A 12,299-nucleotide genomic window follows, 5' to 3' on the forward strand; every position below is an offset into this window, starting at 1 on the left:
AATAATAATAATTTTATCAGATATTTTATTTATATATTTTTAATTATTTTTATCTTTAATATTATTACACTTTGTCTATTTTACCCTTTAATTTAAAAAAAATGAAAAACAGAGTTAAGATCTTCTATTTTGTAATTGAAATTCAAATGCGTTAACTTTTTCCCCTTCCACCATGTTACCGATAGAAAATTCCTAACAACCTCCCCCTTCCACTGTGTTTCCAATATGAAATCCCAAGAAACTCCTCTTCCACCGTTCCACCATGTTAATTTACTGCATCTCTTCAATTCAAAGCCACACGAGATCATGTCGGTGCCGGTGAAAGCGCTAGATTCGGCAGAAACAAAGCGATCTACAACTCTGATGGCGACGACGACTAGGGTTTACACCGATGTTTGAAGTTTGTAATGCAACGATAAGAGAATGGAAGTCTGTGGCAGTTGTTCAGATGCTGGAAAAGCAAATGGGTCCTGAATCTTTCCGTAGAATTTTGCAAACTATAGTTACTCGGGCTCAAGATAAAGTACGCTCAGTGAAAACACTTAGTACTAAGGAGTTTCAACATTTTGCTAATAAGGTTGGAAATTTAGAACGTCCTTTTCTTAAAGTTTTCTTCCCCCGTTGGGTCGGTTCTTGTGGATGTCCTAATTTAAGGATGGGGTTTTCCTATAACAAACCAAAGAATGTGGTTGAACTGGCTGTGTTGAGAGGATGCACAGCATTGCAAACTTCGAGTACAACCATTCTTGATATTAATTCAGATATTGAAAATCGAGATGCAGATACTGCTTATGCCACTTAGCTACTGGTAATATGTTGGGAGCCGCTGTTGTAGCTAAGACCCCTCTTGGTATTAAGGCGAAAGAAGCTATGGAAAAGGTAACGTCTTTTTGTATACAATATTACCTGTGCTTCTATTGTTTCACACTGTGTTTCGGTAAAATTTCTAATCTGACATTATGCTATAATTTTTAGGGAGAACTTGTTTCTGATGACTTGGTTGTTGGCATTATTGATGAAGCAATTAAGAAACCATCATGTCAGAAAGGTTTCATTCTTGATGGTTTTCCAAGAACTATGGTCCAAGCACAGAAGGTATTGCATTGTTTGACATCTGAGCTACTCAGTGAGTTTCTTTTGTTCGAAATATTAGGATTGTGTGTAAAAAGAAGAATGACTTGAATTGCATGTTGATCTACTACTTACTATGAACCTTCCTTTTTTTCGCTTTGTTGCAGCTTGATGAGATGCTGGAAAAACAAGGTACCAAAATTGACAAAGTGCTCAATTTTGCGATTGATGATGCAATCCTTGAGGAAAGAATTACTGCACGCTGGATACCCTCACAGTGGCAGAACCTACCATACAAAGTTTGATCCTCCCAAGGCTCCTGGTGTTGATGATGTAAGTCTGCATCTATATTTAGGCCTGCGAAATGTTAGTTGCCTTATATATCAGGTTTAAATAAAGTTTTCAATAAGCATTTGTACAATTAGAAAAGTTGAAATGATCTTATAATCACTGGGAGTCTTTTGCACCTTGACTTTTATCATACCTCCCTTATCTAACTTCTTCATGAACGTCTACTATTATGTATGGACTTTTTTGTAAGGTAGAAATCAAATACTTATATCAGTTGTACTAGCTAGAAGCTTATCCAAACTCGGTCCAAGTATGATTTTTACTTATAGAGACTTAAGCATTTGCAAGACTTCTTTAAAAGTGTCTTTAGGATTTGATTGTAAATAATGAATGAAATAAGGTGCAAAAATATATTGTTAAAATTTTTTGTTGGGAAATGAATTTAATTTTGTGGGAACTGCTAGTTTTAGTTGCTGTCTGTTTTTTCGATTTCCCTATTTTAACGATTAATTCATAGAATCAAACTACAAGCGCTAGCGTGTTATTTTAAGTTAAGCTCCGTAACTACTTTCATACTCAAAATTCATCTTTTACAGGTTACTGGTCAACCACTTATTCAGCGCAAGGATGACACTGTAGTTGTTCTTAAGTCAAGACTAGAGGCACTTCACAAGCAAACTGAACCGGTATGATTCTGAATCCATTTTCAACGGAAGTAAAATTTAAACTTCAATTATACAATAGCTTTCAACAATTATTTTGTTAGGAATGATGATTGGACCCACATTCATTGGGTATCTGCTAAAAAAATACCCAAATGGGTAGCGTAAATAAATATTCATTCAGTATTTGAAGCTATTGAGCACTACTTATTTTTTAAAAACTACAGTTGTTGATTTAAAACTATCCCCCACACTTGTATATTTGCAACTTTATTTATTAATCTGTTCTTTAGTTAGCTATTTTTAATATATTAGGATAAATAATAATAAATAATAATTAATTATTTATATTTGAAAATGAATAATTATGAAACAAATATTAAATTATTACTTAATTAAAAGAGTTTGTGAGATATAGTGGATTAAACGTGTGCTATTTTTTGGTATTTCATGGAGAATGTGTTTTTTCAATGCTATAGAGAATATGATTATTGTTATTTGAAAAATTATTATTAATATAAATAAATTTGTACAAAATAATATATGGAGAACGTGTGCTATTTTTTTGTTAGGGAGAATGTGATTTTTGTTTTTTTTGTATTAATGAGTAATTAGATGATAATTAATAAAATAGATTGATAAAAATATTTTTTAAGTATAAAATAAGATGAACACTCCGGTATCCTTGAATTTTTATTAATAAATTGGAAATATTGAGAATTGAAAAAAATTACGGGGATATGAAACAGTTCTTGGAAAGTAGGAATTGGTGAGAAACAATTTAACACTTGTTGTAATGAGAGTTAAAAAGCATTAATAAGAGTGATTAGAAAAATATGAAAAAAAAATTGAAAAGTCACGTATCGGAGAGTATCGAAAGCGTATCGCTGCCGTATCGCCTTTGTTTTTTATCACAACTTCATCTATTCGTTTATCATTTCATCTCGGAGCTGCATACTTCTTAACATATATGTCGTACAAAATAATTTTAACCTGTGCGGACGCACGGGTATTTAACTAGTTCCAATAGTACTTCTTATGTCGAAATCAAAAAAGCTTTGTCTAAAAAATTAAGGACATAATAGATAATCAAACAAAATTATAATTCCATAAATAAAATATTGTTCACAGCAATCAATAACAGAGTGAAAATATAATTGCAAAAAATAATCATTTAAGAATCTTTAAAGACTACAGATAATTTCAATTATTCTCCTTAGCACTGGTTCCTTTCATGAAGTCTTGTTTGTGTGTCAACGAATTTTGTAACATTAAATCTCTTTTGCTGTTAAAAGGATGTAGTGTCAGTTGTAATGCAATTTTTAGCCTCGACCCTTCATCCACCTGTTAGCATAATGTTGCAAAAGTCGTTGTTAAAATATTCACATAATAATGTAAGGAAATTAAAAAAAATCAGTGTTATATAAGTTTTTCATACTTCAATCTTATAACCATTCTCTCCTTGTTGCATCATCCAATGAATCACCCAAATCGCGCAATCATTCCTAAGAAAAAATTTATTCGATAAGAGATACAATAAAGTAAACAAAAATTTATAAGAAAAGATTAATTAAATAATGTAGAGTTGTAACTTACGATCCTTCCCGTTGACTTCCCAAACCTTTTGGAGTGACTAATTTAAACTCTGTTATTTTTTTGCCATAGTTTGGTTTGGTATCATAGAATGTAGAATCCATCAATAGTTCTTCCATAAAAATAGACTGAACCATACATAAATTTGTTAGTGGTTTTCTATATAGTTGAATATGTTACATTATAACTAACTATAGTGTGAAGAGTTTTGTTACCAATTTTTTGATGCTAAGCATCCTTCTATTAATGGTTATGCAGTGACAGTGTAAAAAAGTTTTACACTGTCATCCAATTAGAATATTACGTTCTGCCATGTCATACAAGTTTTTTTAAATTTTCAGTCTGACTTGTCCTGATTCATGATCGTCATTGGTTGACAGTGTAAAACAATTTTACACTGTCAGTGTATATCCTTTTTTTCCATATATATGTGTGAAACAATTTCTATGATATATACTAGTATAGTAAGACATTGTGTATAGTTTGACAAAAAGAATGATTTATATTTAATGGATTATGACCTTGAGGAGTTGATCGTGTAATTAGCTTAAAATTGTTGGAATTAGACTCTTAAACCTTTGAGTAATTCCTTATCATTAAAGATGACAATGAAGAAAATAAGAAAAAAAGTAGGATTAGGGTTTGCGGAAATTAAAAGAGAAGAAGAAAGTACTTTCTGCAGAGTTTCTCTCTGCCCACAAACTGTGGAAATTCTGTTATTCACTTGCAACTGCAACTTCTGTGAATACAGGTTAATGACTTGATTACAAAATAATGAGGTCTACTCCCTATTTATAAATTTAGGTTAGCTTTCTCCCTAAGCCAAAGCCCAAAACTATAATAGCCCAAAATACCCATTTTAGAACTAAATCAAATCTAATCTATTTTAAATCTAAATTAAATCTATCTAGATCTAAAACAAATTTGTGTGTAACAAACTGTTTCCACACTTCTAAACAAAATCAAATATTTTCCGACACAAGGAATTATAATTTAACACACCACCTAATTCATTGTGTCTAAGCTATCTATTGCCCATCATAGCTCTTAGTCTTCTGAACACTTTGACTTGCACTCCCTTCATCATGATATTTGTAATCTGATTCTCTGTTCTGCAATGTTCCAACTTCATCTTCTGTTGTGACCATAAGCAACATCGCTTCTTCTTCTTGTTTTGCAAACTTTGCATTACTTTCTTGATTCTTATTCTTTTCTGGACACTTTGTAGAATAGTGACCATACTTCTGACAATTAAAACACTGAATGTGACTCTTGTCAGGCTTTCGACCACCACCTCTTCCTCTACCTGTAGCACAACCTCTTTGGTTTCCTTGGTAAGAGGGTTTTCTCTAGTTCGACCAATTTACTTCTTGCTGAATTCGACCCGTCGAATTATTGTAGCCACCTCTACCTTTATTTCCAGTCCAGCTTCCTTTGCCTTTCTTTTCGTTTGCTGACAGAGCCTGCAGAGCCACATCGCTCTTCGACTTGCCTGCAGCTCTTTCAGCCATTCTTTGTTCATGAGATTCAAGCGTCCCTTGAAGCTCTTCTTTTGTCAGTTTCGACAAATCTTTCGATTCCTCTATAGCTACCACAATGTGGTCGAACTTAGGGGACAACGACCTCAAGATCGTTGAAACAACAGCTCTTGTTGTTAATAGTTCTCCACATGTCTTGATTTGATTCACTAGTTTTATAACCCTAGTGAAGAAATCAATTACGCTTTCGCTATCTTCCATCTGAAGCAATTCATATGTTCTCTTGTGAGTTTTAACCTCACCTCTTTCACCTTTTTTGCACCTCCAAAAGATTTTTCAAGAATCTCCCAAGCTTCTTTTGAAGATTCTATATCACTAACCTTTTCAAAATTATCTGGACTCAGACATTGATGGATTATAAAGAGAGATTTATAATCTTTATTCTTCAATTCTTTATGTGCACCCTTTTCTTCCTCCTCCGCACCTTCTGCAAGCGGTTCTATCCCTTCTTTTACAAGATCCCAAAGATCTTGACAACAGAATACAACTTTCATCTGCTTGCACCAATTCTCATAGTTATCTCCTTTCAGAATTGGTAGTGTTGCTTGAAAATACCCATTCAGATGATTCATTGTCATCGCCAATCTTCTTGTCTTGAATCGATTAACCGGAGCTCTGATACCAGATGTTGGAATTAGACTCTCAAACCTTTGAGTAATTCCTTATCGTTAAAGATGACAAAAAAGAAAATAAGAACAAAAGTAGGATTAGGGTTTGCGGAAATTAAAAGAGAAGAAGAAAGTATTTTCTGCAGAGTTTCTCTCTACCCAAAAACTGTGGAAACTTTGTTATTCACTTGCAACTGCAACTTCTGTGAATACAGGTTAATGACTTGGTTACAAAATAATGAGGGTTACTCCCTATTTATAGATTTAGGTTAGCTTTCTCCCTAAGCCAAAGCCCAAAACTGTAATATCCTAAAATACCTATTTTGGAACTAAATCAAATCTAATCTATTTTAAATCTAAATTAAATCTATCTAGATCTAAAACAAATCTGTGTGTAACAAACTGTTTCCACACTTCTAAACAAAATCAAATATTTTCCAACACAAAGAATTATAATTTAACAAAAATACCACAGCTAATTAAATAACATTTGTATATTTAATGCAAAGAGCAACTAACATAAAAGGGAGTGAGTATGCAACGACCAACTGACATAAAAGGGAGTGAGTATGGTAATATGAGGTGTGAGTATGATAATATGATTATATGAGGTGTATAGAAAGTTTAAAAGGTAGTGGGGGGATGGGCCCACACTTTGTTGTGAATAGCTTCGTCCCTGAAGGAAGATTATAGTACCTCGGCAAAAAACGTAGACATGCCCAAAGATAACACATGATCTGAGAAAGTAATTGAAGAAGGATCTTCATACGAAAGAACGAATTTTATTCTAACATCTTTTTATTTTAACGATAATCTTATAATGAAAGGTTATAGGTCTTTTAGAAATCTTAAAAACCTCCTATAAAAAGAGCAGTAAAGCGTCAAATTAAGGTACCCATTTTTGACTCATAATACTTTACATGTAACACCTTAAACCTCTATAAAATTCTTTCTTAGATTTAATATAATAAAAAAATGGCGGAACTTAAAAATATAGAATTGTTAAAATACGAGAGACTAAGAGACATTTAAATAAACTGTGTGTTTTGAAAAGCTACATAGACTATATTATATATAAAGAGATTACAGCTAATTACATGATATTGTCGATGTGGAACAATTCTATATTCAATATATATATATATATATATATATATATATATATATATATATATATATATATATATCAAATTTGAGCATATAAATCAAATACACTAAGTTTGCCACATATATAATTAGTTCTGGGACCTCGTAGAGATTTTGTAAACACGTCTGCCAATTGATCATTAGACTAGACAAAACTTGTGACGGTGTTACTTGATTCAATATTCTCTCTGACAAAGTGACAGTCTATCTCAATATATTTGGTCCTATCATGGAAGACTGGATTTAAAGAAATGTGCAATGCAGCTTGATTATCACAAATAAGTGTCGTTGGTCTTGCTTCTTCAATTTGAATTGCCATGGACCTATACTCTACCTCGACGCTTAATCTTGCAACTACATTTTGTTTCTTACTTTTCCAGTATACAAGGTTTTCTCCAACAAGTACACAATACCAAGAGGTGGATCCTCTATCAATGGGTGACCATGCCCAATTAACTTCGGAGTATCCAACTATCTGAGTATGTCATTAATCTTCATACACGAGACCTTTTCCTAGAACACATTTGATGTATCTCAGAATCCAGACAACAACATCCATGTGTTCATAACAAGGATAAATTAAGAATGGACTTACCATACTAACTGCAAGAGAAATGCTCGGACGAGTAATTGTGAGATGATTCAACTTTTCAACCAATCTCTTATACCTTCCTAAGTGAGATAAAGGTTCCCCCTGATTGGGTAGGAGTTTTACACTTGGATCCCTAGGAGTATCAATTGGTTTAGCATTCAACAAACTTGTTTCTTCCAAAATATCCATAGCATATTTCCGCGGAGAAATGACCAAGCCATCTTTAGATTGAGCTACCTCAATACACAAAAAATAGTGGAGTTTACCAAGGTCTTTTATCTGAAATTGATTCGAGAGATGTTGTTTCAACTGGAGTATTCTCCGCTTATCACTACCAGTTATGAAAATATCATCTACATGCACAATAAGATAAATACACCCTTGGGCTTGAGTGAGGATAAAACACAGAATGGTCACCTTCACTACGGACCATACCAAACTGTAGTACTAGAATACTGATTATGCGAAACCAAACTCTCAGAGATTGCTTAAGACCATAAAGAGACATGTGTAGCTCATCAATCATTGCTTGTCTCGACTTAAGGTGAGATAACGCTTCATCTGGAGTTTTAGTAATAGAAATCAAAGACAAAGAAGACATAAAATATAATGCAAAGGGGAAAGATGGTGATAACATAAATCAATATAATTTGGAGAAATATTTTGTGTTTGATGTATACCATTTCAAATGGAAATAGGAAGATCGGACTCAGGTTGTAGGATCGGAACCAATGATGGTGAGTGTTAACGCACATTTTTTGAGTTAATGCTTGACTTTATGTTTCTATGTTTTTAATTGTTTTAATGCTTTTTAGTTTATTTTCATGTCTTTTATAGTTAAATTAGTGTTTAGTGTGGAGTACAATAGGTGCTCCCTTTTTTATCTTTTATGTGTGTGTTTTTGTCATTATAGCTCAACAGAGGCGAGACTGGACAAGACTTGCAGAGTTCCAACGCAAGCTGACTTCATGAAGCAAGTATTGAAGGAAAAAGAAAATGCTGATTATTGAGAATTTAGCGTGGAAGAGGAATATGTAATTTGGAGGGAAAAATTTGAGTGGTAGAAAAAATAGGATAAAGAGCGATTCAAATACAAGGTTGGTAGTGGAGGAGCTAGAAGACAAAAAAAGGTACATCCATACCCTGTTGTGGTAAAAAAAGCTCTGCCTGCGCCTGCTATACTCCACCTTGTCTCCCACTTCTGTCTACCATTGTACGAGTTCCTTGTCTGCTGCTCAGCCTTTAGTGATGTGATTTCATAAACTCAAGCCCATGATCCAAGGTGGAGACTCAGCTCATAGCCATAGCTTATAAATAGAGAAAACCAAAAGATGAACGGTCGGCTGTTTTTGAAGAGTTTTAATTACAAAGAGATTGTGACTTACAGAGTGAAGAAGAACAAGAGTGTTCTTAAATCAGCCATTCTAGTGTAAACAGACAAGCAGCGACGTGACTGGAGATGTCTTCTGAAGATTATCCATCCTAAGAATATCTTCCATCTTTCTCTTAGGTTTAAATCTTTTGATATTGATTTGCTTTAAGATGTTTTTTGTAAGAATTTTGATTGTTTTTTGAACTAGGCTCATTATGAGCTAAAACCTTTGTAGTTGAGCTAAGTGAAGTTGATATTAAAGTGTGTTTAAGTTACATTATGTGTGTTTAGTGCTTGTTAACCATGTGTTTTAATTTAACATGCTTATTTCTTTTATTGATCAACTTAGAAATAGGTAACAACTTGTTATTGAAGAGAGATCCTTCAACAAGCTTATTTCATGAGTAAAAGTGGTTGAAAAAGTAGGATAGATATATTCACTTGACCTAGTTTGCCTCGAGATAAGAAACTCCAACCATTAAGGAATTCATATTTAATGAAAGACGTATACTTGGGTTATAAGCGAGGCTAGGAGACTTGTTCCCTTGCCCTGGTATGCATGTTATGAATGTTGTAGAAGTACACCTCAAGATCGGTCAAACCTTACCTGTCACGACTGCACACATCATTATACCTGAATGCACTGTAAATATTAATGGATCTACGCTCAACTTAATCTCTCTTATCATATATTCACTTTATTTTCACACTGCTCACACTTTTGTTCTTAGTCATCCTAAACTTGTTACTTCTAAAATATTTATCTCCTTACTCATTGCTTTAAAATACAAACAAAAGTAGAATCTGGAAAAACCAAATCTAAGTAGCTTCTAGTCCCTGTGGGTTCGACACTTTTATACTTATTACTTGCCCCAATCTAAACATGTATACTTGCATGTGACAATCTAGCTTATATATTATGCTGTAAAATGAACCAACAAGTTTTTGCTGCCGTTGTTGGGAAATAGTTATCACAATTTTGATTTTTTTAATATTTCTATAGTTTTACTTTAAAGTATTTGAGTTTTTGACATTCTGCTGTAATCTGGTGTCACGACAGGTGTTAAATTATTGCATGCACAGATTGTTGTACCTAGTTCATAGTGGATATCTTGAACCTGAAGGAACACTCAGAACCCTAAGAAGAAACAGACGTGCTAAATTCATACCAGAAGTTCCTTTAGAAGCTAATTTGGCTGATTTTGATCCATCAGAGACTATGTTGTCTTTGACCCTACCTCTATGAGTACTGGCATTGTCTTGCCAGAAATCACTGCAACACAGTTTGAATTCAAGCCTATGATGTTTCAAATGTTGCAGAATACTTGTTAATATTCTGATTCTCCAAATAAAGATTCTCATTTGGTAATTTTTGTATATGGCTAATATTTTCAAAATTCCATGTGTGACTCATGATTAACATGCAAGTCACATAAACTCCTTATTCAATCTTTTTAGGATTAAAAAAAATATAAAGAACCCACCTTTTAGATAGGTCTTGAATGAACAACCTACAGTTTTTAGATGGAACTTCCTTCAATCTTCAATGTAGATCGAACAAGAGGGAGAGTAAAGAGCTTAAATGTGTTTTTCCTCACTTAAATGATAAATCAACTTGGAACTTTCCAAATCCTCTTTCTTGCTTATTTTAATAAAGAGGCCAAATGAACTATGGCCTAAAAGTAAGAGCCCAACAAATATTCTAACCTTATTAATTTATTGTAAACAAATATGTTATTTAATAGACAAGGGATGTGAAAATATTGATTTTAAATCAATAACAAATGCCAAAGAAAATATTAAAGTCTATATTTGTTATTACAAGAAAATTCAAGCAAGATTAAAACAATACAATGAAATAAAACAAGCAAGCATCTCAAATAGCCACGCTATGGAGAACAACAGTTTCAATGGTAAGTCCAGGTCCGAATCCGAACAACACACCCCAGTCAAGTCCTTCTCCAGTAGTTTTAAGTCCTTCTTTAGCTGATTTCTTACGCATCTCATCCAAGATGAATAGTACACATGCACTTGACATGTTTCCATATTCACTAAGTATTTCTCGTGTGGCCCTCATCTTTTCAGGTTTTAACCCTAACTTTTGCTCAACTTGGTCTAGAATTGCTGGTCCACCAGGATGAGCAATCCAAAAGATTGAGTTATAATCATCAATGTTTAATGGTTGGAATGCCTCAACCAGTGCCTTATTAATGTTCTTTGAGACAATCCCGGGAACATCTTTAAGAAGATGAAATGTTAGTCCAGCTTCGCGAAGATGACCATCGATGGCACCTTCACTGTCTGGAGCAATTGTTTGTGCAGTCCAAACCATCTCAAAGATAGGTTTCTCAATCTCTGGTACAGGGTCAGAACCAACAATAAGTGCAGCAGCTCCATCTCCAAATAATGCTTGTCCAACAAGACTGTCCAAGTGAGTATCACTAGGACCACGGAATGTAACTGCAGTGACTTCAGAACAAACAACCAACACACGAGCGCCTTTGTTGTTCTCGGCCAAGTCCTTAGCCAAACGGAGCACCGTGCCACCAGCAAAGCACCCTTGTTGGTACATCATATACCTCTTCACATATGGACGAAGACCTAAGAGTTTGGTGAGTTGGTAATCGGCACCAGGCATGTCTACACCACTTGTGGTGCAAAAGATCAAGTGAGTAATCTTGGATTTTGGTTGACCCCATTCTTTTATAGCCTTCACTGCAGCCTCTTTCCCTAGTCTAGGTACCTCTACCACCACCATGTCTTGCCTAGCATCTAATGAAGGTGCCATGTATTCACAAAGACTAGGATTCTCTTTCAAAATCTCCTCTGTCAAGTACATATATCTCCTCTTGATCATAGATTTATCACCTGAAATAGTTATAAACAAATAACATTAGTACAACCGTTTTGTATGAAGGATAGGAATATTTAATATCACAAGTTGCAGCTTCTACAAAAAGTACTTACACATGCGTTGGAATTTCTCTTTGAGAACAGTTTTGTGCTCACTGTTAGTGATCTTAAAATAAAAATCAGGATATGTGCTTTGTTCAACACAGTTAGCTGGATTAGCAGTGCCGATGGCCAAGATACTTGCAGGGCCTTCTGCCCTCTGAGCCTTGCGGATTTCAGACACACTAACCATCTTGTTATCTTTGGTATCAAAACTCAGTTGGTTTACAGAACTTGTTGTAGAAAAGGAAAGCGTTGAAAGAGAGTTGTGGTGGAAAGATGTATTGGATGAGATGGTTTTATATGAGAAGAGAAGCGTGAATATACAAGGGTAGGTAGCTGAAAACATCTCGTGCATCATTCAAATACTTGTAACATTTTCATACTTCATTTTTTTAATCTAGCATTCAAACACAACTTGGTGTTAAATGTTAATAAATACTCTATGAGTTTGGTGGGAATTATCATACCTAG

At 34.0% G+C, this 12,299-nt stretch overlaps 1 protein-coding gene and 1 pseudogene across 1 annotated transcript; one reads left to right on the forward strand and one right to left on the reverse strand.

Annotated features, from left to right (window-relative positions):
* Positions 1-391: 391 nt before the first annotated feature.
* Positions 392-3,886, forward strand: LOC131650378 (adenylate kinase 4-like; annotated as a pseudogene).
* A 6,756-nt stretch (positions 3,887-10,642) lies between these two features.
* Positions 10,643-12,099, reverse strand: LOC131652544 (chalcone synthase 6-like). Its single transcript, XM_058922424.1, has 2 exons — positions 11,841-12,099; positions 10,643-11,741 (listed from the first exon to the last, which is right to left on the reverse strand). The coding sequence occupies exons 1-2, from the start codon at positions 12,016-12,018 to the stop codon at positions 10,750-10,752; spliced, it is 1,170 nt and encodes a 389-aa protein (XP_058778407.1). The 5' UTR covers positions 12,019-12,099; the 3' UTR covers positions 10,643-10,749.
* Between the last annotated feature and the right edge of the window lie 200 nt (positions 12,100-12,299).

This window comes from Vicia villosa, linkage group LG2 (genome assembly GCF_029867415.1).
Source record: "Vicia villosa cultivar HV-30 ecotype Madison, WI linkage group LG2, Vvil1.0, whole genome shotgun sequence".
Taxonomy (NCBI): domain Eukaryota; kingdom Viridiplantae; phylum Streptophyta; class Magnoliopsida; order Fabales; family Fabaceae; genus Vicia; species Vicia villosa.

Bases quoted from the DNA above. Each gene is read 5' to 3' on its own strand.
- LOC131652544 (XM_058922424.1), bottom strand. From the start codon at position 12,018: ATGGTTAGTGTGTCTGAAATCCGCAAGGCTCAGAGGGCAGAAGGCCCT. The intron at 11,742-11,840 runs GTAAGTACTTTT...TAACTATTTCAG, and splicing joins AGAGAAATTCCAACGCATGT to GTGATAAATCTATGATCAAG.